The 25,740-nt window shown below is 39.9% G+C and overlaps 1 protein-coding gene across 6 annotated transcripts in view; it reads left to right on the top strand.

Moving 5' to 3' along the window:
* The window catches only part of SYTL5 (synaptotagmin like 5), a 234,053-nt gene that overhangs the window by 129,970 nt on the left and 78,343 nt on the right, over positions 1–25,740 (top strand). For 4 of the 6 annotated variants that reach the window (XM_077889471.1, XM_077889477.1, XM_077889475.1 and 1 more), the window contains exons 2-3: positions 2,028–2,490; positions 23,262–23,471. In XM_077889471.1, the coding sequence (XP_077745597.1) occupies positions 2,372–2,490; positions 23,262–23,471 (329 nt within the window). In that variant the 5' untranslated portion in view covers positions 2,028–2,371. The remainder of the gene's footprint in view (positions 1–2,027; positions 2,491–23,261; positions 23,472–25,740) is intronic. The other 2 variants (XM_077889472.1, XM_077889474.1) reach the window with 1 other exon arrangement.

Here is a 25,740-nt window from a genome sequence, read left to right as displayed (position 1 = left end):
ATTACAATTCTACAGAATATTCACATATGACATTCTAAATCTGACATTTCAAATATAAAATGCATTCTGAGTGAACCTGTCTGTAACAGTAGCGTATTCATTTATTGAGTTACCAAATGGCTTTTCCATTTCAGTGTGAGACCAGATGAACCACAGAAGGGGTTGAAAATCCAGTTGTGTTTTTTATCTGAGGAGACCACAATTGATGATGATACAAAAACCAAACCATTAATCTTTCTGAAGAGCCCCTTTTGCCCTAACCTTGTTGCTTTCCTGTTCATGTCAAGCTTGGGGCTCTCTGATCCCTGCTGCTTCTAGGACTTTGAAGATTTAGGAAAGGCCTTCAGTCAGTCTGGAAGTCTGTACTGACCAGGGCAGTTTTCTCAGTAGGGGCTAACTCTTGACCCCTTGGAAGAAGTTCAGTTCTTTTTTTTATTTTAAAGATTTTATTTATTTATTCATGAGAGACCGAGAGAGAGACAGAGAGAGGCAGGCAGAGACACAGGCAGAGGGAGAAGCAGGCTCCATGTAAGGAGCCTGATGTGGGGCCCAATCCCAAGACTTCAGGATCACACCCTGGGTGGAAGGCGGGCCCCAAACCGCTGAGCCACCCAGGGATCCCAAGAAGTTCAGTTCTGAGTCATTTCAGCCAAGTTATGGTTTGGTGTACAGTGTATATAACAAACACCTGGGGACTTTGGAAAGTTAGACTCTGGACAAGGTCCTGTCCTTTCAGATCTCCTGAGATTTTTTTTAAAGATTTTTATTATTCATGAGACAGAGAGAGAGAGGCAGAGACCTAGGCAGAGGGAGAAGCAGGCTCCCTGGGGGAGCCTGATGTGAGACTCCATCCCAGGACCCCGGGATCATGCCCAGAGCCAAAGGCAGGTGCTCAGCCACTGAGCTACCTAGGTGTCCCCAGATCTCCTGAGATTTTGATGTGAGCCTAACGTTGTGGCAACTGGGAGGCCCCAGAGCAGGCTTTGAGTATCTAGTTACACTTGGAAACCTGGCTAGAGCCAAGCAAACCAAGTGTAACTTGCACATGGACTATAGTTCATAGACCTGGGAGGGAAGCTGAGGGACAGTGTCAGGGCATGAGGCCACAGGCTGAGTCTTCATTCTTAAGGGGGATATACAGAGAGTATCTACATAGCAAGCTAATGAAAGAATGTGCTTAAGAGTTAGGGTGAGGGACAAGGCGTGATGAGCTGCTTATTTGGACAAGGAGAAGTTTCAGAATATCTATTTTGCAGTATGTAATATATACCTAGAATAATTCACTAATATGTACATCATGAGATATAAATATTCACCTTGAGAATACAACATCATCCAATATGGTTGAAACTCCTATATTCTCTTTGATTGCATCTCTGAACTCCCTCATGAAATTCCTTGTGTTTATACTACATATATGCTGTCTTTCTGGATGAATTCTTCCGTAACTTCATTTTTTTTTCATTCATTGCTGTTTGTGAGAAACATTCCAACTAATACATATAGCGCTGATTCATATTGGTCTTGCCAGCAGTGCTTTTTATGCAGTGGTCCTAGTTGTGGGGGACAAAGGGATGGAATAGGAGGGAGCCAGTTAAGGGACAGTCCAAACTGTGTACACAGATGGGTCCCACAGTGGTAACCCAATTCACCCATGGGTCAGCTGCAAGGGTGGAAAGAGGACCTAGCCAGTAAAGGAAACAAATTATAATGGAAGAAGCTGAATTTGCACAGAGAATGTGGAATCAACTAAATATAAATGATATTTCATGGTAACAAACACAGTTATTAGTAGTTGCTTAGTAATTGCATATTAACTTAGTAGTTAGTAATTAGTTGCTTAGTAATTGCATAGTTACCTAGTAATTGCATATTACCTGATTAAAATGTTTAAGTGTGTCACTCTTTCAACAATTAGACACTATATGTGCGTTATTCAGAAAATGGCCTAATTCGTTTTTCTAATTAATTTTTCCCTCCTTTGGTTTCTCTATATCCCCTGTGTTTTCTGGATTCTGTCCCAGCAGATCTGATTCCTGCTCTGTGGCATTCTGAAGAATCGATGTTCGTCATTACTAGTGAAACTCAGCTGCCACCTGACGGGACAGCACAGCAAAGGCTTTGGCGATCTTTTTGAGTTAGAGCAATACTGACACTCTTGGAATATAATCCCAGTGATGTCTCTTTTCTGTGTAGCCCGGAAGAATACCTGACCACCATCGGCAGTTCTTCTGAGACCTTATAAAAACTGCTCTGCCATCAAACAACTGAGCGACTCTGGGCTGTTCAGGGGGGCTTTAAGAACTGTGCATATCGAGTCACCTGGAAGATTGAACGAACTACTGCTACTCAGAGCTGCTGCTGCAATACCATGTCTAAGAACTCGGAGTTGATCAATCTGTCATTTTTGTTAGATCATGAGAAGGAAATGATCCTGGGAGTCCTAAAGAGAGATGAATATTTGAAAAAAGTGGAAGACAAGAGAATAAGGTAATGTTCTTTTATCTTTTCTGCCCTTCCCAGCAGCTGTTTGAAGCATGTTAGAACAGAGAATAGGCAACTGCGACTGTGCTGGAGACATGTTGGTCAGTGACTTCAGGGGTTCCCAGCAGTAGCTCAGATATCAGAGAACATCTTTGATATTTTATCATTTAGCTAGATTCTATCCTCCCATCTCATTCTCTCCATGCCTTGGTTTCCTCATCCCTAAAACATGGATAATAAAAGTGCCCACCTCATAGGGTTGTTGCAAGGGTTGAGGGAGGTAATATACGTGCAGTGCCTGGTATGTAAGCTCACAATTATTTATTTATAATGCCTTTCTCAGATCAGTCTTCCTGGGAATTCATTCCCATCGTAGCTGAGAGAAGGAGATCCGGAGAGTGAAAAAGTCTCATTTTCCAGAGACCACCTGGATTCTCAAAAATAAGTCTCTGTATGGGTAACATGGAATAATATGGGCACAGTTGAATTTCACATGAGTTGTAGGCAAGGTTGATATTTAACTCGACTCCCAGGCATGACCTCACTTGTCTTTCAGCTAGCATCCATTCTGGTTGGTCATGTCATCTCTTCTGAGCATTGTTCTGATTGGTCGTCACATCCTTTGGGATTGTTTGCTGCTTGTACTGTGTTGCTTGTTAAATATATTTGGCTATTACATCTCACCCCTGTCTACAGGAGTGGAAATAAAGAGTTCCCTTCTCAGCGACTACCTACTATTATGCAACAGGTAGCTTTTTTTTGTCTTATGTGTCTCCCAAAACTGCGATTATTTTGACCACAGTGTTATGAAACTGGAAGTCAACCACAAGAAAAAGTCTTGAAAGGCCACAAAAATTTAAGTTTATTTTTTATTGAGGAAAAATCTTGTCATAAGATTATGTGTTGCAAAGATATTCAGCGTGCCTAAAGGACCTAGGATCCTAGAATTGGAAATACATTGAAATAGTCTCAATTGATGCTTACTTCATAGTTAAGTGCCCAGAATTTTTATATCCATCATTTGTAGGTATTCAACCAATCTTAAAGAAATAGAGGCTTTGATGAAAATTATTGCAATTTTTCTATGCCTGGAGTTCAGGTTAATGTAGTTCATGATTTTAAAGATATCAGAAATGATGTTTTGGGTATTTGTATTCTAGTCACAAGAAGTGACTCAATTGTCTAATGTGCTACAAAAAGTTATATTGTTGGCAAGAGGCAAGGTAGTAGCTAGTAACTGATGACATGCAGGGGGGAATTAAAAATCACTCTATTTAGGAAAACACGATTTAATAACCAAATCCTCAGAAATGCAGAAGTGCAATGAATAGGAATTTGTTCAGGATATTTGCTTCTGTCATTCCCAATAACTTTTCCTGATTATCCATTATACTACTTTTCCTTCTCCTCTTTCTTCCCTTGTCCTTTTTCCCTATTCTCTGTAAAGAAAAGTAGCTGAGTGTATAATATACGACAGAGCTATTGAGAATAAAGTTGTTGATTTCCTGGCTCTTCAAATTTGAGGAAAGCAGAAGAAAGGCTTTGATAGATCTATGTGATACCTTTATAGAAAATAGATTTTTTTTATGGGTGCCTAGGTGGCTCAGTTGATTAAGCCTTTACCTTTGGCTCCAGTCATGATCCCGAGGTTCTGGGATCCAGCCCCACATGGGGCTCCCTGCTCAGTGGGGAGTCTGCTTCTCCCTCTCCCTCTGCCCCTTCCTTCCCCTGCTCTCTCTCTCTCTCTCAAATAAATAAATAAAATCTTTTTAAAAAAAGAAAATAGTTTTTTAAAAAGCTGCTATATCTTATTCTCTTCTTTAATAGCAATGGTGGTTGTGCTCGCTTCAGCGGCACATATGATAGCAGTGGTGGCTAATATTTTATTGAATTTTTTTCTATGCCAAATATTTTCTCATTTTGTTCTCAGCTACCAAGATATGAGCTCAGTTGGCTCAGGCTCTGCCATTCCTTAACAGCTTTGTAGTGCCATGGTGTTTAGAGTAGTATGTGCTGTTGAATCACACATCCACATTTGTTGATTCACGTCTTAGTTATACATGAAATCTTTGCAGCACTTCAGACAGGTTGCTTCCACGAGTAAATCTAGTTCCCTTACTTGATAAAACAGAAATAATAACATCAGGTACCTCATAAGATTGTTGTAGGGCTTAAATAAGCTAATATTATCAAGAGCTTAGAAGAATGCTGGCATACAGTTAGTACTTAATAATTGCTGGCTATAATCGTCAGCCCTGTTGTTTGGTATGTGTTGTAGTGAACACTGGCAGTGCTCTGCTGAGATCTCCTCAGGTCCCTTGTTGGCTCTGCTCTCATCTACAAGTTTCTACATGTTTATTGCCAAGGATGGTGTCTGTTACCTTCTTGAGAGGACTACCCTTGGGTGGCTGGAGGTTAAGATTTTGTCGGTGTCAAGGGGAAGTGTAAATAATGATGAGTAAGGCAAGTGGAAGGAATGGTTTCACGGAAGAGGTAACACTTGTGCTTGGCCTTGAAATGTGAAAAAGATTTGACTTTGGCAGTTACATGTCAGCTGCATTTTAGCTGTTTACCATGAACCACAAAATTGCCTTCAGATCCTGCTAATGAGTTTCAGAAGGAAACAGGAGCCAAAGACAATTTTTAAGAATTATGATGATTACAGAGAAGTAACTGATATGGAAAGTTAGTAAATTGGACTTCGGAAAGCAGTGGATTGATTGTTTCTTTGTGTGTTTGTTTCAGTTGGTTATGTTTAAAGAAAATAGAAACATCGAAGAATGTAAAAACTGTCAAATCAGCGCTTTAGGCCTAATGTCCAACTGGGCACTACAGTCCACCTAGCCACTGAAGTGTGGCATTAATTTTTTTAAAGATATTTTATTTATTCATGAGAGACACAGAGGGAGAGGTAGAGACATAGGCAGAGGGAGAAGCAGGCTCCCTGCGGGGAGCCTGATGTGGGACTGGATCCCGGGACTCCAGGATTAAGACCTGAGCTGAAGGCAGATGCTTAACCACTGAGCCACCCAGGGATCCCAAGTGTGGCATTAATTAAATTAGGACTGGTCTCTGGGTGTTTCTCAAGGTGCTCTGCACCCAGAAGGCACATGGCAAGCCTGATTAATTACCTCCAGGCTTGAACTGAAGGCTGGAGAGAGGTGTCTACCTACTAACAGCATTTTAGGTTCACCCAGGAGGCTCAAATGTATCTGTTTTCCTTCAGATCAAGCAGGAAGAAATGGTAGGAGATATCTAGGTTTCAACTATTACAGAGTGATTATGGAGTAGGAGTTTTTTTAAATGTTCTCTGTCAAGAACAGATCACTTTGTTTAAGTGATAACTTTAATGCAGTGAAGAAAGAGGGAGGAAGTGAGGCTAATCAAATTGACCTATCAACAGTGAATGCAAATGGAACAAATATAGTTTGGAAGCACAAAATAAAGATCTTTGTTGGCCATTTTGTACCTTAGATTTTTCTAACTTTGGAAGAACTCACCCTAACACAGAAGAGGACATGGTTCATAGTATTCGCTAAAAAATCTTATTAACAAAATCTTACTTTACTTGATCTTCCACACCTAAAAACAAATACTGTTAAATGTCTACTTTGTGGTATTGGCCTATATAAGAAATCTTCAGTTTATAAATTTAGCAGTTCATTGGGGCTCTATTCTTACTGAGAAGATCTCATTTTCTTTTGGCCACAATGCATGAAAACATATCTGGACTTAATGTTCTCTTTGACACCTATTCTTGGGCCTGTCTCAGTAATGAACTCTGGGAGTTGCCTTATAGCATACATTTCTCTTTTCTTCCTCCCTACCCAAATCTTGGTTTTGCTCAGCACCAGCAGTGGATTTCTAAAATATATTTGATCATCCCTTGACTAATATTCCTCTAGCAACTATCATTGGTCTGGAGGTAGACATGAGACCAAAGATGACCCACTCAAACATATAGCCCAGATTTGTGGAAGGTTCTCTTTCCCACTGGACATATTCAGTGAAACTTTATCACTGTTGCTGTTGAGGATGAAAGCCAGCACAGTGATGAGGCTGAACCAAAATAATTACAGAAAATTGTTATCAACATCCTGATATACTAGAACCTGCCACACTCCTGGGCTTCTTCCATAAGCAATATAATATATTTCCATGTTACCTATAGTGATTTGAGTCTGATTTTCTGTTACATGCAGCCCAAGGCATCCTATAATCTCCAGAGTCAGAAGTAATCAACATTTGTTGAGAACCTTCTATAGGCCAAATGCTATGTATTTATTATTGGAATAATAATGGTGAGCAGAGGGGCACCTGGGTGGCTCAGTTGGTTAAGCATCTGCCTTCAGCTCAGGTCATGATCTCAGAGTCCTGGGATCAAGCCCCGCATCAGGCTCCCTACTCAGCAAGAAGCCTGCTTCTCCCTCTCCCCTGCTCATTCATTCATTCATTCATTCTCTCTCTCTCTCTCTCTCTCAAATACATAAAATCTTTAAAAAAAAATAAAGATGAGCAGAGACACTATATTAATGTTTGTTGGATCCACAAACATAAAGAAGTTTGTAGTTATGAATCAGGCTTTGTTCATGGTGCAGACTAGAGGTCAGTAAACTTTTTCTGTAAAGGGCCAGATAGTAAATATTTTAGGCTCTACAGGGTAGGCATTCTATGTTATGATTACTTCAGTCTGCCATTGTAGTATGAAAGCAGCAATAGACAATGTGTAAACAAATGGGTATGGCCAATAAAACTGTATTTACAAGAAACAGGTGGTGGGCTGGATTTGGCTCAAGGACTGTAATTTGTTGACCTTTGGTGTTGAAAACAACACCTTGGTAGATTGTAGCCTTGGGAATAACTATAGACACCTAAAAGCCTTGATAAGCCACCTTAGTGAGCAGCGGGACATTTATAGTCCAAGAGATAAGATGGAGTTGGACTAGAACCCATCAACTATCAGAGATAGAACATGGGCTTCTGCCTGGGAGGTTAGATGATTTCACAGGGTCCTGCTATCTCCAGGATATTTTTATGCCTCCCTCAGTCTGTAGTGACTAATGTGCTGGAACAACTTAAATATGTTTCATTGCCTCTCTAGAAGAACAGTACAGCGAGTATGAGGTAGAGAAAATACCAAGAACTAGCAGAAGGTTCTGCGAAATTGTGAGGGACAGGTTACAAATTCATTTTCCTGATGAGATAAGAACTGTGACTATCCCATTTACAGATGGGCAAACTGATGTGCCAAATCCAGTAACTTGTCCAAGTTTGCATAGCTAGTAAGTGGCCGAACTGTGGTTTGAAGCCTCACTGTCTGGCTCCAGAGCTCACATGCTCCTCTTTGGTCACTTTTAACCTCTGGGAGATGTATCTGACCCTTCAGGGGGGCCAGAAAAAGGAATAGTAGACTATTCAATGCCTACCTCACACCAGAAAATGTATTACTCAATTTATAAATATCCCTCATTGAACCCCCATGTCGTCTGTGAAGTATGTACTCTTCTGATGTACTGTAGTTGTGGCAACTAGCATTTACTAAATAATTGGTCAAACTGGTAAACAACAGCAGTGAGGTTCTTTCATTCCATATTGCTTCCCTCTCCTCTCTGCTGTGATGTTTATGCACTGAGGGCACCTGTAAGACCCCGTTGGAAGTCCACCCATAGCCTTACTCTCAGATAAATGGAACAAAGCAGAAAACATTCCTTCAGCCTGGTATTTATGGACAGTTGTGACCTATAAGCTGTGTAACATTATCCAGAGTTGCCATGACATTTATTGAAGCATTGCTTTTATAGTGAAAACTGACAAGAGTTCCTCATGCTGTTCTAGTCTTTAGGCATACTGAAATCAAAGTGCAAGTGTATTATGTTTTGTTCCACACAGCTGGCTCCACCGAGATGGGCCACTAAGCAAGCCAGAGTTTAGTGTCATCAAGAGACTGCAGAGCCCAGCCTGGAAACAGCCATTCCCATTACGGCTTTGTTTTTATGTGGTTGATTCCATCATTTTAGAACAGGATCAGGAAGGAGAGAGAAGAGAGGAACAGAGGGGGAAAGTGTATTCAAATTGGCTACATGGAGTCCTACAGATAAGCTAAATATTCTGTTCAAATGGAATCAAAGTGATTTCTAGACTTACACATTCAGCCTGGAAGTTAAGGAGACCAGTTAGTGCCAAGCAATAATATCCTCTAATACTCTACAAATGTTTGATGTGTGGAGCTGTTTGTTTTTCCAAATCCTATCACTACCACTAAGAACAAAACTAGTTTAGGGGAGGAGGGCGGGGGGTGGGGGTGAATGGGTGACGGGCACTGAGGGGGGGCACTTGATGGGATGAGCACTGGGTGTTATTCTGTAAGTTGGCAAATTGAACACCAATAAAAAATAAATTTATTATAAAAAAAGAACAAAACTAGTTTCACCTTCTAAAAAGCCTAAAGGCTCACTGTCCCCATAAAACTGGGAGAACTATTGGATTGGACTTCTAGTTTGGTAAACATTTTGTTTCAATCCTAATAGAATTGCCACAAAGCTTCTTAATGGATTAACAGAAACTCCCAGTGTGAATGTACTGGCTCCTTTATAAAACCTAAACTCTTTTTTTTGAGTCACAGAGAAATGAAAAAAGAAAATCCAGCTCTGCTTTAAACGAATTTAAAACCTTGGAGGTTTTCCTACCAAAGAACTTAAGAATTTACATATATACACACATATATAGAGGAAGTAACTTAAATTTTGATTCTACAGCACTTGCATCCAAGTAATTCTTACTTGTAGGACTCACCTTGGGAAAGGGCCACAAATGCCTGATATTGAGGGATGTTTCCAACATTGGATTATCCAAATAAGTAAACATACTTGCTAGAACATATTTTTTTGTTTGAAATAATACAGTCACTGTAGTCATAAGTAAAATAGTCACCTATGCAGAATGTGTGTGTATACTATATATGTCTGTCTGTCTCTCTCTCTCTCATGCCTTTGACTTTTCTCCAAATTCCCCTTTCAGTAACCTTTTCCTTTCCTTGTATACTGCTCTAACCAGGATTGATATAGAGGACATGGTATAGAGACAGCATGGGTTAATTTGCACTCACATCCAGGAAACTACCATTCCTTTTTACTGTAAATTAAAGAAACAAAGACCTAGAGAGCCTGCGTTGTTCTTGGGGTAGGTTGTTGGGGCTGGGAGGGTGAGTGAAGAGGACTCACCCTCCAAAGGTAGGTCAGTTCATTAGGGAAGTTTTAATTAAGTGAATACCAACTCTATTCATGGGAAAATAGGCATTTTATAGCTAAGGAAATATACAAGTGAAAACTTCACTAACAGAAAAGTCACCTGTAACATTTTAGATTTCAGGCATGTGACCATTCTATAACAACAGTTTGTATGAATATTTATGTATTAATGGAAATTAGGGTTTAACTAATTTAAATCTGTATTAGTAGGCTGACATGCACTTCCTAATTTTTCTTTTTTTTAAGATTTATTTATTTATTTTTGAGAGGAGTGCTTGACCAGAGGGAGAGGCAAAGGGAGAGGGAAAGAGAATGAAGCAGACTGTCCACTGAATGCAGAGCCTAACATAGGGCTCAGTCTGAGGACCCTGAGATCACTACCTGAGCCTAAATCTGATTGAACGCTTAACTGACTGAGCCACCCAGCTGCCCCATATTTACTAATTTTCCCAATCATTTCATTGCAGAGAAATTCAGTATAACTCAAACATTCCATGAAAATGTCTAAAATTAATGAAACTGGGATCCCTGGGTGGCGCAGCGGTTTGGCGCCTGCCTTTGGCCCAGGGCGTGATCCTGGAGACTGGGGATCGAATCCCACATCGGGCTCCCGGTGCTTGGAGCCTGCTTCTCCCTCTGCCTGTGTCTCTGCCTCTCTCTCTCTCTCCGTGTGACTATCATGAATAAATAAATTTAAAAAAAAGAAAAAAAAATAAAATTAATGAAACTTTTGTATAGTACAGGATTTTTCAAAAGTGTTTAAAATCACTAGGATCTGTAAAGGGCATCAATGTCTACAATATTTTTTTGTATTAGAAATCCTCAGTCCAATTAAATATTTAATATCTTCTGATATATTTTCATTATAGAAGTAATATATTCATTATAGAAAATTAGAAAATACATGTAATTTGAACTTAAAGAACTCACTCTCTTCCCAGAGACAGTTTCTACTTGTTGAATTTCCTTCCTGTTACTTTTTTGTGTATACATATAATTTTCACATAACTGGAACCATATTACACATATAATTTATATTCTCTATATTTGTTTAATGTTATTTAATGAAAAGTTGTCATGATATTAAAAATTCTCTAGATGCATAATTTTTATTGGCTGGATGAGATTTCATAACATGGTTGTACAATATTTTCAATTTCCCTGAAAATCCTTATTCGTAAGTCTTCTGTCTTAATTTTTTATTATAATTCATATTTTGATTTATATTTCTTTAAAATTGAAAATTTGTTTTCCAGAAATGTGTCAGTTTTCTCTTTATTATACTATTCCCTCATACCCCTGCTAACATGAAAATTGTTGTTACAAATGTTTACTAACATGATAGTGTCCTATGTCAATTTGCATTTATGTGTTTATTAGTATTTTTACATGATTGCAAGCAATTTTTATTTCCTCTCATGTTTTTTTTATTCATGTTGTTTGTCCATTTACTATTGAGTGTTAGTGCTGTTTCAGTATAGATTTGTATGAATTCTTTTTGTCATATTTGGGAGATACATGTCTAAGATTCAGCAAAAATTCATTGAGTACTTACATACAAGATATAGAATTAGACGTGAATTAGCTTCTTATCTAACAGAAGCAAAATTGTATTCTATTGGATTGTGCAAAATCTCCGCTTTCACATTGACTCAAACTCAATTGATACATTCTTTGTATAAAATGTAAATAATTTATACCTTTAAAAGATGCTATAAACAGTATTTTAAAGCCAGGATATGCATTCTCCCCTACCTCTGTAATAGTATGCATACTATTTATGGGTGTAGAAATTAGGGTAAGTTCATCTCTGAGTGTCAGAAAAACCAAAATAATAGTAGAGGAGAGTTAAATAAGAGAGAAGTTTATTTCATTTTTTGCCTTGATCAAGTCATGAGGAAAGCAGTTGGGGCTCGTAATGATGACTCCATGCTCATCAGAGACCCAGGATCTTTCTACCTGATTAGTCTGCTATCTTCAACATGGGCTAATATCTGTTAAAGTAAAAAAAAATTGGGGTTCCCTGGGTGGCTCCTCGGTTTGGAACCTGCCTTCAGCCCCAGGCGTGATCCTGGAGACCCGGGATCCAGTCCCACATCGGGCTTCCTGCATGGAGCCTGCTTCTCCCTCTGCCTGTGTCTCTGTGCCTCTCTCTCTCTCTCTCTCTCTCTCTCTCTCTCTCTCTGTGTGTGTGTCTCATGAATAAATAAATAAAATCTTTTTTAAAAAGTTATTCTGACATGTATTAAAATGGTAAGGAATACTTTTTATTCAGGACTATTGAAATACATTTTAAGACTATCACAAAAAAATTAAAAACAAAAGGCTATGGCAATAGGGGAGAGAGATCCAGGCCAACTCCAAATGCAGCAAAGGCAGCTGGGGATTTATAGCCAATGAGGAGAGTGAGGGGGTCAATGAATGGAAAAACTCTTACTGAAAGCAAGCCAAGGTAACATATCAAGAGTAGGAGTATTCTTACTATGCTGATTTGGCAGGATTCCTGCTGAATCTGGGCTATGCAAGCCAAAGACAGAGCTCAAGGACAAAGACTAGTCAAAGAGAGACCTCAGAGGAACCTGTCTCAAGTTTGGTCAAGGTGACAATCTTTGTTACACCTCATGGTCCAAGATGGCTGCCTCCAGTGCTTGTCATACTGTCCTGATTCCAGTCAGCAGGGAGAGGGACCGAGGGCAAAAAGAAAGGTTCCCTTCCCTTAACGATATTTTGGAGAAGTTTCACAGATGACCTTGCTTTCATTGCATTGGCCGCCATGTGGTCACATGACTGTACTTAGCTACAAGGGAGCTTGGATATGTAACTGGGAAATGTGTTCTTTCTTCTGGGTGGCCATGTGACTAACTCACATTTAGTTTTTTTTAAATATTTATTTATTTATTAATGAGAGATACAGAGAGAGAGAGAGAGAGAGAGAGAGAGAGACAGGCAGAGGGAGAAGCAGGCTCCATGCAGGGAGCCTGATGCGGGATTTGATCCTGGGTCTCCAAGATCAGGCCCTGGGCTGAAGGCAACGCTAAACTGCTGAGCCACCGGGGCTGCCCTGGAGTTTTTATTGGTATAAAAGAGTAGGAATATTGGGGAAAAAAATAAGCATTCTGAAAAAATGGATGTAATTAAGAATTATTAATTAGATTTGTTAATTACTCCAAACAGATCTTATCTTCCTTTTCATGGAATCTGAAAGCAATCATCAGAGGTGAATTTCAGTGAAGCATATAAGAAAAAAATAGCGCATAAAGAAAATGATATTTGTATTCATCCTCAATGAATTTTGGTGACTTGACATCCCTTGTACTATGTACGGCTACTGATAACTAGGAAAACTGCCAGAAGTGGTTTTTTTTTGTAATCACCTTTAGCTATGAAAAGGAGTTCCTGTAAGCACCACCTAAACAGGTAAAATGGGAAAAATTAAGGACTGACAACTCTCCTTGCTGAGCCTGTAAGTCCTTCCTTGCTGCATTTAAAATAATTTATACAAATTCAATTTATAGACATTTTAGAATAAATGTCAGCTCTGTGTTTACAAAAATTAAAACTAGTGTGTGCCTGTCAGTAGCAGAAGCAATTTTAAGGGATTTTTCAAGGGCAACATGTTCTCTTTGAGTTCTTTTTTTGTCGGGAATCCCTGGGTGGCTCAGCTGTTTAGCTCCTGCCTTCGGCACAGGGCGTGATCCTGGAGTCCTGGGATCGAGTCCCTTATCGGGCTCCCTGCATGGAGCCTCCTTCTCCCTCTGCCTGTGTCTCTGCCTGCCTCTCTCTCTATCTCTCTCTCTCTCTCTCTGTGTGTGTGTCTTTCATGAATAAATAAATAAAATCTTAAAAAATAATAGAAAAGAAGGAAAAAATGTAAAACTTTTTTAAAAAAAACTTTTTTTGTGTGTATGAATGCTCAATTTCTTCCTATCAAGACAATCTTTGCAATGTCAGAGGAATAATCTTTAAAAGCCCAGTAATTTATCCATGTATTTTCTTTTTTGCTGTACTGATTCTATCTTCACCCTCTCTTTTCCTGAATGATTTACTATATTGATAACAGGACTTCTTGCTGTTTTTGACACTCAAGAAAGGTATCCTTTGGATTTCAGATTAGCAAAATACATCCTTGTTCCTCATTGGGCCAGGAAATTGAGACAGGAGTTATTAATGTTAATAGTCACTAATAGTTATTTCAAGGTATCCCCAGACTTGGTTTGCTCATTATGTATGAGATCAGTTTCTGCTATGATTTTCAGATTGTAGTTAATAAGCACTTGTTCGCCTGTTGACATGGCTTTGTAGATCGCCTGGTATAATCCTATGAGTTGAGTATTTCATTACCAGGAAGTGCTTGGTGTCATCTGCAGACATGAAGATTCCACAATGCCCTCTATCCTTGAGACCATTTCTAAACACGTGAGATTGGCACAATTCACAAGATTTCTCTGTCTAGACAAGTGTGGTTTCAAATATTTTTTTCTTTATTTATTTATGATAGTCACACACAGAGAGAGAGAGAGGCAGAGACACAGGCAGAGGGAGAAGCAGGCTCCATGCACCGTGAGCCCGACGTGGGACTCGATCCCGGGTCTCCAGGATCGCGCCCTGGGCCAAAGGCAAGCGCCAAACCGCTGCACCACCCAGGGATCCCCAATATTCTTTTTTCTAAAGATTTTATTTATTTATTCATGAGAGACACACAGAGAGAGAGAGGCAGAGACACAGGCAGAGGGAGAAGCAGGCTCCATGCACCGGGAGCCCGACATGGGATTCGATCCCGGGTCTCCAGGATCGTGCCCTAGGCCAAAGGCAGGCGCCAAACCACTGCGCCATCCAGGGATCCCGACAAGTGTGGTTTCAAACCCATTGTTCATTACTTTCTCTGAAGCAAGCTTGCTATCTAGATCAAACTTTTCCCTGATTCTCAGATGGTCTCGATTCTTTTTAATCGTCTTTGATTTGAAAGCTAATCTAAAGCTACATGAAGCTTATTGGGACCAGAGCTGTGTTTGTTGAGGAACAGCCCCATTGCAGACTGTTTGTCATGTGAGACTTTGTGATAAGAGGCTCCTGGGACAGATGGCTTCTGGTGGGAGAAATCAGACTGAAGCAACCCTTCATGTTTACTGAGGTTTCACTTTGAGTGTGCTTGGCATGGCTTTGCACAACTAGGAAAGAAATAGCAGTTGCTAATAAGCGCTGTGTCCTTTTTGAGCAAAAATGTATTAACAGAATAAGAATCAAGAGGAATCTGGAGGAAGAGTTCAGATTTTGAAATATAAAATTCTGGACCTGAGCCCCGATGGGCAACACTTACTAACCCTGTGACCCACAGCAGGTTTCCTACCTGAGATTCCATTTTCTTATTTATAAAATGAGAATCATAATGTCTTTCTCATAGGATGCTGCCAAAGCTTAATGACATGACATGTAAGACAGAGCACCTGTTGTTATTGTGGCTGGGTTGTGCTGTTTAGGTTTTTTTTTTTTTTATGATAGTCACAGAGAGAGAGAGAGAGAGACAGAGACACAGGCAGAGGGAGAAGCAGGCTCCATGCACCGGGAGCCCGACGCGGGATTCGATCCCAGGTCTCCAGGATCGCGCCCTGGGCCAAAGGCAGGCGCTAAACTGCTGCGCCACCCAGGAATCCCTGTTTAGGTTTTAATAATAGGTTCTGCACACAGAAGCTACAATCAAAATGAAAGAAGTATTTTTATAATCAGAGTAGAGAAAGGAGATCCGATCCCCCTCCCTTGATTTTCCTTAGGCAATTATGAACTAGCCCCAGCCCAATGTTGGTGGCATTGCCTCTGGATGTGAATGAAAGATGGGAATGCTAGGAGCTGTGCAGCCACTAGCATCAGGCTGCTGTGACAGTATTCTGCTGGCATATATTATTTCAGTAATTTTTGTCTCATTGTGTTGGTTTAGCAATACTTTTCATCAATCATTGTGGTTTTGCTCTCTTAAAGGAATATCAAACGCTACTTCTAGGGAAGGATTTAGCATGCAGGCCTTGCAGCAGAATCTGAAGCAGAACCTGAGAACAGCATTTTTGTAAGTGGACAATAATGAAAAGACCTAATATTTACTGAGTTCGTATCATATTTGTTGGAAAATAGTTTTAGCTATGGGTGACAGAGACACATTATAATAATAGCTTAAATAAGATGGAAATATATTGCTCTCTAATAGAAAAGCCTGGATTGATTGACAGCTTTGTGATATTGTTCTGGTGGCTCCATTATAGTATGGGTCTGGGCACCTTGTCTTTTTTGTTGTGCCACCACCTTGACAATTTAGTTTGTAATCCAAGATGACTCACTCTTCTGTTTTCATCTTAGCCTCTGGAAGCGAAGAGGGGTTCAAGGAAAACGGATATCCCTTGCCCATTAGGGCCCTGACCTAGAGTTTGTCTATATCATTTGTGATCACATCCCATCAGTTAACATTTAGTCCTATAACAAGACCTAACTGCAAGGGATACTGGGAAATGTAGTCTTCATTCTGAATGGCCATGAGCCTAGTTAGACATGCCACTAATATAGAAGAAGAGAACAGATATAGAGAGACAAGAACCAGAATTGCCGATTCCATAATACTCCATGTCAAGCTGGGCTTAACACTTTATTTAGTGTTCACAACATCATCTTCCCTAATGTTCATAAAAACTTTATGAAGTTGCAGCTATTATGACTCTTTTTTGCAGAAAGAGTATTTTGAGGCAGAGAGGTTAAGTAATTTTCTTAAAGTCTGTGATATGATAAGTGGCAAAGCCAGGGTTTGAACCTTGGCAGTCTGCCTTCAGAGCCCTATACTCTGGGCCACTATACAGTCCTTGCGTTGTGTTATCTCTCTTGGGCTTTGTGTTCCCCCAGATGAGATGGGGGATTGTTGAAGGCATCGAGGAATCAAAGATGCTTGTGAATTGTTATTTATAGCTTCCTCTTCCAGGCAGCTAATTGCTTCCATTCCAAAATTCCCATCTTATTTGGTGCAAAATAATGTTCGGTACAATTGAGTCTAGACAGGGTAACAAAAGAAAAAGAATGCCACACAAATGTGACAGGAATTTTAATGAAAGCAATTCCTGATTTGAAAGGAGTGTGTCTATGCAGTGATAAAGCAAGCAGTCTTTGTAATGCATTGAACATTTTTGATGATGGAATGGAAAAAATGAATTCAGTGTATCACCAGGATATAGCAGTGAAAAGATTCTATCATTTAACTACAGCTGAGATAGTTCATCTCTTCAGTCTTTAAGATTTCAATTACAAATAGGTCATCAATTTGCATGTTAATATCAGCACATCTGTGTAACAACAAGGAAATCTAAGGAACAAACTGATATTTTAAAAACAGAGAGCATCCCCCCCCCCGCCCCCACCCCCTGAGTTCATCTGAAATAAAGAAATAAAGAATCTGTGTTAGTGGGTATTAAATGTCTTCAACTTTTTTAAATTTAAATTTAAAATTTTCATCAGTTTCTAACAGTTGATTTGGGGCCATATTTATCTCTACTACACTTTTCCCATCTCCCACACTCTTTGCTCTTCTCCACACAAGAACAAATCGAGCAGTTGGTTAGATTTTTTATATTGGCAAGAATCAAATCGTTTTTCTTTCTGAACAACAGTGTAGGAATGAAGTTAAAGAAGATAGAAAAAGCTCTGGAAGTCCTTATTGAGTAATTGAGAACATTTTGTAGTTTTCTCAGCCTTGAATTACTTTTTCAGAATGTGTTTGATCTCAGTTTTAGCCAATTTCAGGTTGACTTTATTCTTAACAGACCCAATATTGTACATTTTTCTCTTCTCATTCTCTTTTTAATAATGATGGCTTCATATTGTAAAGGGCTTTATAATTCACAGAGCACACTACCATACTTTATTGCCTCTGCCTCCTACAAATACCCTTGGATGAAGATAATATAAGGAATCATTATCTTTATTTTGAAGTTGAAGTAACTGAGAGGTTAACTCGAATGCCCAGTGACATCTAGTTAGCAGCATGGCTGAGTTTTCCTTCCTTCCTTTCACTCTTGATCTCTTTTTTTTCTCCTTCCTTTCCTCCCTCCTCCTCTTCTGGCACTTGCTAGCTTGTGCTTATGCTTTCTTTTATTCATTCAATTAAATGATACCTATTATGTTCTAGGCACTAGGCTATGTGCTGTAAAATGTATAGCTAAACACTACAGAAGAGTCTTGCCCTCATGAAGTTGATGGAGGAATTGGTGAGTAAAAACAGCCAAATAAATATACAATTAAAAATTACAGTAAGTGCTATGAAGAAAAAGAACACAGTTCTGTGAGTGAGAATAAGATGGGTATTGGCTATAGATTTGGTGGTCAGAGAAAGGCTCTCTGGGGAAGCAGCAGTAAAAGCAAGCTAAAAAGGATATAGGGAAGTCAGATGAAACCCAGCCAGCCAAAGAACACGATGGACTAAGTGTTGCTACAGTAACAGCCCCAAACTCTTAGTGGCTTAAAACAATGAAGGTTTATTTGTCATCCATGCTGTATGGCCTCAGACCAGAACTCAGACTTACAGAGCAGGAACTATTTGGGACATTGCCATTCTCCATGCAAAGACGAGAGTATGAGGTAAACTGTGTACTTGCTCTTAAAGTGAGTGGTATGGAACCACATACCACATTTCAGGGACCAGTGCTAGTCACAGGATTACATTTAATGTCAAGAGGGCAGGGATGTGCCATCTGACTTGTTCCAGTTTCCCAGCCTCCCTTGCAGCTATTGGTGGTGCTATGATACCGTCTGAGCAGGGAAACCTAAGGAGAAGTCTAATAGAGGGAATCCACAAGTCAATTTTTGTTTTTGGTTAAAAGATAAGTACAGCTGACACAGCTTGCTCCTTCCTCTTGTCTTAGAGGAGGATGCTGTTCTGGAGCTGGCTGGCCATTTTGCATAACAATGATAAGCCACACTTTTTTATTTTAGAAGACTTTATTTATTCATGAAAGACAGAGAGAGGCATAGACATAGGCAGAGGGAGAAGCAGGCTCACTGCGGGCGGGGGCCCATGCAGGACTTGATCCCAGGACCCCAGGATCACACCCTAAGCCAAATGCAGATGCTCAACTACTGAGCCACCCTGATGCCCCAATAAGCCACACCTTAAAGAGAAGGGACTTCGGTATCCTGAGTCCTTGATGACCTGATTTGCAGCTGAACTAATGCAAGAACTGCCTAATCCTGAATTTATTATGTGGGCAAAAAATGAAGCCTATTTTTAAGCCTGTTACTTGGAACCAGGAGCATTTCAAGGCTATGTGGGTGCAAGAGATGAACAGATACTGTGCTTGACGCCCAGAAAGTCACCTTCCTCACACGCCTTTCTCAGACTGGGTCAGCAATGCAGGAGCCAAAGAAGGCCTACCTTGCTTTGTAGTGCTGGATAGTAAAGCAGAGGGAAAAGGCATCCCCCATCCTATTCCTCTCTTTGGGCTCCCTATACCAATACCAATACCTTGGTACCAATTCTCCCAGTTCCGATTCCCTCCCTTTAACCTTTCTCTTCTGGGGTGTCTGCAAATGGCTATGTCCTTTTCATGTAAATTATCCTAGGCACGATTAAATTAGGACAATTTCTAAGAGAGATCTGAAAGATCGGGCTGTTTAGTATTTGGTGCCAGCCTATGGAATTCGTCCCATCCTTTCCCAGTCTCAGAGAGAGCTCCCAGTAAATGTGGGACAATTGGCACCAGTTGTCTTAGAAATTTCCCAACCAGTGTGTTGCGACCTTTAAATTCTTGCTTCCTTGTGGCATGATTTACATGGGGCCCCAAGTCTTTCAGACTCTGGAACTGAACTAGGTGAAGCCTGATTGCTAAATAGACTGTTGTCAGTAAAGCACAAAGAAAGATGCAATAAAAATGTTTTACTTTGGGGGCCCCTGTGGCTCAGTCGGTTAAGCCTTCAGCTCAAGTCATGATCTCAGGATCCTGGGATGGTACCCTGAGTTGGGCTCCCTGCTCAGGGGGGAGTCTGCTACTCCCTCTACCTCTCCCTACCCCTCCAACTTATGCACACACTCTCTCTAAAAAAAACATAAATAAGATCTTTAAAAAATGTTTCTGTTTATGGCCATAATTTCTCCAAGTGGTTTCACTCACTCTGAGGAACCACTAAGTGATTAAGGAACTGGTAAGTTGAAGTGATTCAGGCACCTGATCGTGGAATTTTTTTTCCAGAAGAGAATTTGCCACTGGAATGTCCTGGAACACCCCTGTTTTTTCAGTTTATTGGTCTTTAGCCCACCAGTCCATTCAGATAGGACTGCTGTCCATGATTGCTATCTTTGTTCAACCCATTTTAATCACTTTGGTTTCTTTTTATCATGTTGCATGCATTGTTGTAGACTTCAAATAAGTAGTGTTTTATGTCTCCTGTACCCTGAGATGTTCAAACATCTGTTGTGATTCCTTAGATAATGCATTTGTGGTTTTCAAATGAGGACTCATTCTGTTATTTGTATTTTTATTTTTAATTTTTTTTAAATTTATTTATTTATGATAGTCATCAGAGAGCGAGAGAGAGAGGCAGAGACACAGGCAGAGGGAGAAGCAGGCTCCATGCACCGGGAGCCCGATGTGGGATTCAATCCCGGGTCTCCAGGATCGCGCCCTGGGCCAAAGGCAGGCGCTAAACCGCTGCGCCACCCAGGGATCCCCTCATTCTGTTATTTTAAAGCTTGTAGCTTCTGCAAGTTTTCAAAAGTAAATTGTATGGAGTTTTTCTTATATTCAATTTCATTAAGCTGGTTGTTCACAAAGAAAAGGACATAAGGGTACTTAGTAAGCTCTAAGTCAGGGATTAAGAAAATTTGTTATGGGTTCTTGTTTGTGTTTTGGTGGATATGAACGAGAACTTAAGAGCACTCTCTAAGTCTGCCTGTTGTAATACATGAATTATCTTAGTTAGTCCTCCTCTTGACTAACATCGAGGATAATGGGAGTCCTTAGCAGAAATTGTTTTGACTCATTTTTGTCTCTGAATACCAGAATGCCTGGTACACAGTAGACACTCAAGAAATGCTCATTAGATGAATGAAGGAGACAATTAATCAAAGGTTTTAGAAACCTTACTCCTGAGCACCTGGATGTCTCAGTGGTTGAGCATCTCTGCCTTTGGCTCAGGTCATGATCCTGGGGTCCTGGGATCGAGTTCCACATCGGGCTCCCTGCAGCAAGCCTGCTTCTCCCTCTGCCTATGTCTCTGCCTCTCTCTGTGTGTCTCTCATGAATAAATAAATAAAATCTTAAAAGAAACCTTACTCCTCCCTTTTAAAATTCCCCATTTAGGAATCTCTCATAGGCTAGGAATTAAAAGACCTACTTTCTGGTTTTATGTATACTACTCACTGTCTTTAACATGAATGATGTAATATCTCACAAGTTAGTTTGAAGACTCCAAATAGATAATAAAAAGTTTATGACATTTAAGTACCTTATAATCTGACACAGAGTTGGGTCATGAACAGTATATTCATGAAAGTCAAGTCATCATTCCTGCTTTAGGGAAGATGCTAGTCTAGTTGGCATAACAAAGCTCAGTATCACAAATGGAAAAGGAAATGATATGAGATGTGTGAAATGGTTCTGGGATGTTTGTTTTTTTCTGGAACATAGAAATGTTGTGTTCAAGAAGGGACTGGAGGGGTGCCTGGGAGGTTCAGTCTGTTAAGCGTCTGACTCTTGGTTTCAGCTCAGGTCATGATCTGAATCTAGGTTCCATTATGAATTAACTGTCCACTATGGCAATGATTCATCCACTACACTTTGGCCTCTTGATTTCTAAAATGGGGGTAATAATGTTCTTACATGATTGTTCTGAAGATTAAACAATATAATATATGTAAAGGAAAGGCACAGCAGAGAGTCTGCTGGAGTTTCTCTCCACCTCCCTATATCCCTCCCCCTGCTCATGTGCTCTCTTGCTCGCTCTCTCAAATAAATAAATCTTTTTTTTTTTTAAAGAAGGGACTGGAGATCAATAGTATTAAGGAATATCATGCCTTTGAACCTTTTTTTTAAAAAAAGATTTTATTTATTTATTCATGAGAGACAGAGAGAGGCAGAGACATAGGCAGAGGGAGAAGCAGACTCCTCGCAGGGAGCCCGATATGGAACTCAATCCCGGATCCCAGGATCCTGCCCTGAGCCAAAGGTGGACGCTTAATTGCTGAGCCACCCAGGCATCCCTGCCTTTGAAACTTTTAAGTGGAGATGAACTTATCTTTTAGAGTAGCGTTTTCCAAATTTGGCAGTATGTTAGAAAAAATAGTCACACTTTAAAAAAAATGCCATCAGAGTCCAGATGGGGAGGGAAGAGTGAGACTCAAGAATCCATATCCTTTAAAATCTTCCTAGGTGATTCCAGCATATAGTCAAATTTGAGCCCAAATGTTCCAAAGCTGTGCTTCTCAGGCTCTAATTACCTTTTTTTTTTTTAATTTTTATTTATTTATGATGGTCACAGAGAGAGAGAGAGGCAGAGACACAGGCAGAGGGAGAAGCAGGCTCCATGCACTGGGAGCCCGACGTGGGACTCGATCCCGGGTCTACCAGGATCGCGCCCTGGGCCAAAGGCAGGCGCCAAACCGCTGCGCCACCCAGGGACCCCTACCTTTTTTTTTTTGGTGTGATTTTGTGAATATGCAGAATCTGATCCAATAGATCTGAAGTGGGGCCTGAGATTCTGCATTCCCAGTGAGTTCCCTGGTGGCACCGTTGCATCACTTTGAGTAGCCCATTTCTAATGTGTATATTTTTTAAAAATTACATGTCAGGTAGTAAAAGAAGGTCCATGACTAGCAATTATTTAGTATATGCCAGGAACCATGCTGGTACCTTTACATTTATTATCTTGTTTAATCTTCAGAACAATCATGTAAGAACATTATTACCCCCATTTTAGAAATCAAGAGACCAAAGTGTAGTGGATGAATCATTGCCATAGTGGACAGTTAACTCATGATGGAACCTAGATTCAAACATAGGTGTATCTGACAGCAAAGACTAGAGGTCACTGGAAGTTGTTAGAAAGCCTCAAATGCTAAGCGGAAACGTTTAGAGGTTCAGAGAGGGCAGCCTGGGTGGCTCAGTGGTTTAGCACTGCCTTCAACCCAGGCTGTGATCCTGGAGACCCAGGATCAAGTCCCGTGTTGGGCTCCCTGCATGGAGCCTGCTTCTCCCTCTGCCTGTGTCTCTGCCCCCCCCCCCTCTCTCTCTCTCTCTCTCTCTCTCTCTCTCTCAATCTGTGTGTCTCTCATGAATAAATACATAGAATGTTGTGTTTAAAAAAAAACAAAACACAAACGATATGTTTTTCAACTACTGATATCAAAGGATTGTTGATTCGAGAGAGAGAAACTGTTTTCTGTAAGTATCTGGCTCTGACTACTTGATTCTTTCAAGTATTCTTCCAAATGAAAATACCTCTTAAATAAAGAGAACTCTGCTCCTGTCTACTTTTTTTTAAAGTATTTTTTTTCTCTCTCTCTCCTTCCAGGAAGCTGAAAAATGAACTCTTAGAAGCAAAACGTAGAAGTGGGAAGACTCAGCAAGAAACCAGCAGAGTCTGTGTTCACTGCCAGAGAAACCTGGGCTTAATATTTGACCGAGGAGACCCGTGCCGGACCTGCTCACTGAGAGTGTGCAGCGAGTGTCGGGTCTCGGGCCTTGATGGCAGCTGGAAGTGTACTATCTGTGCCAAAGTCGCGTGAGTTCCTTGCCTTGGTGTGGAAAGCCAGATTCGATGACTGAAGGGCTTGGATTGGGGAAAGAAAAAAAGATAAGAGTGTTTACAATTTAGGGATAGTGGGCACCTGGGTGGCTCAGTAGTTGAGCATCTACCTTCAGCTCAGGGCATGATCCTGGGGTCCTTGGATCGAGACTTGCATTGACTTCCCCACGGGGAGCCTGCTTCTCCCTCTGCCTATGTCTCTGCCTCTTTCTCTGTGTCTCTCATGAATAAATGAATAAAATCTTTAAAAATAAAATGAAATTCAGGGATAGAGAATAGAATTAAAATCTAGCCCAATATAGACTCAGCAATGCCTCTGTAGAATTCAGGGGTGGGGAATGATGATGCATGAGCGAGCATACACAAGCAAAATAGAGACAGAAAATGGCATTTTTAGTTTTAAAAACTATAAAATGGTAAAATTGGAAGCCTCACAGAAGGAGATCTCCTCCTACATTTGAAAACCACCCACAAGCTTTTCTTCACTTAAGCCCCACCTGACTCCACATGTCTAATCGGAGGCAGAGGCATTTCCCCAAGGCCATCTGTAGATGTTTGGGGCTACTGGCAAGATGAGTATGAAATATCCAGCCTACTATCCACAGCAGCCAAGGGGCAAAGCTTTTTCTGAATCTATTGAAATGATCGTATGGTTTTTATCCTTTCTCTTATCAATGTGATGCATCATGTTGATTAATTTGTAAATATTGAACCCCCACCTCTGTTCTATCTTTGTATTCTGATATGGAGAGAGATATATGCTAAACTCTCGCAATGCTTGTGGATTTTCTATTTACCCTTTTAATTCTGATAATTGATTTATATATGTTGAAGTGATAGTCTTGAGTATAAATATTTTGGATGTGGTATTTTATGGGTGTACAGAAACCTTTTTCATTATGAATATTCCATCCTGATTTCTAGTTATGATTTTTTCCTTAAAGTTTACTTTGTGTGTTGTTATGACTGCAACAGCATTTTTTGTGTGTTTCTTTTAGTACATGTTTGGTAAGTTCTCTTTTATCCTTTTAACTTTTAATCTGTTTCCTTATATTTAAGGTGTATCTCTTATAAGTAGCATATAATTGTGTGTGTGTGTTAAATCCTGTCTGACAGTTGTCATTAATTAAAATACTTATTCCATTTGTACTAACAAAATTACTCATATATCTTACTTAAAATCTACCACCTGTTTACTCTTTGTCCCATCTATTCCATTCTTTTTTTCTATTTATTTGCCTTCATTTAGGTTGTCTAAGTATTTTTTCTATTTCTCTGTTATTTAAACATTATATCACTTGTCTAATGATTACTCTAGAAATTATAACATACATTCTTGACTTATTAAAATCTAATATAAATTAGGGACACCTGAGTGGCTCAGTGATTGAACTCAGTGGTTGAGCCTTCAGCTCAGGGCATGATCTTGGGGTCCCCAGATTGAGTCCCGCATTGTGTTCTTTTAAAAAAATAAAATAAATCTAATATAAATATAAATTAGTACTTTTGGCTCTTCTAAGGTAATACCAGATTCTTAAAATCCTTTAACTCCCTTTACTCCCCTTTCTACTGCTATTGTATATATTGTACTAAATATCTGTATATCCCTTTACTCCCCTTCTACTGTTATTGTACATATTGTATTAAATATCTGTATATCTATATCTGTACACATATGCATACACATATATTTATACCTACATAAATGCACACACATATATACTTTGTCTTAGTCCATCCAGACAGCTGTAATAGAAGGACATAGATTGGGTGGCTTATAAACAACAGAAATTTATTTCTCACAGTCTTGGAGACTAGGAAGTCCAAGATCAAGGTTCTAGGTGTGTTGTCTGCTGAGGACCTGCTTCCTGGTTCTTAGGCAGCCTGTGTTCTCATTATGTCCTCACATTATGAAAGGGGCAAGGGAGCTCTCTGGGGTCCCTTCATAAGGGCAACAGTCACCTGCCAAAGGCTTACCCCCCAAATGCCATCACAATGGAATTATGTTTCAACATGGATTATCCATTCAGACTAACATACTTAATCTCAGAAGATATTATTTTATAGTCAGTATGCACTTAGACTTACTACACTGTTATCTTTTCCATTGCTCTGGTTTTTTTTTTATTATTACATTTTCGTGTTTCCTTCTGGGGTAATTTTCATTCTGCCTAAAGGGGACCCTTCAGTATTTCCTTGGCATAGTTCTTCTAGTGATAAATACTCTCAGTTTTTGTTTTTCTTA

The sequence above is a fragment of the Canis aureus genome, chromosome X (assembly GCF_053574225.1).
Source record: "Canis aureus isolate CA01 chromosome X, VMU_Caureus_v.1.0, whole genome shotgun sequence".
Classification (NCBI taxonomy): Eukaryota; Metazoa; Chordata; class Mammalia; order Carnivora; family Canidae; genus Canis; species Canis aureus.
The sequence above is the reverse complement of the archived record's forward strand: the minus strand, read 5'-3'. Positions and strand labels throughout refer to the sequence as shown.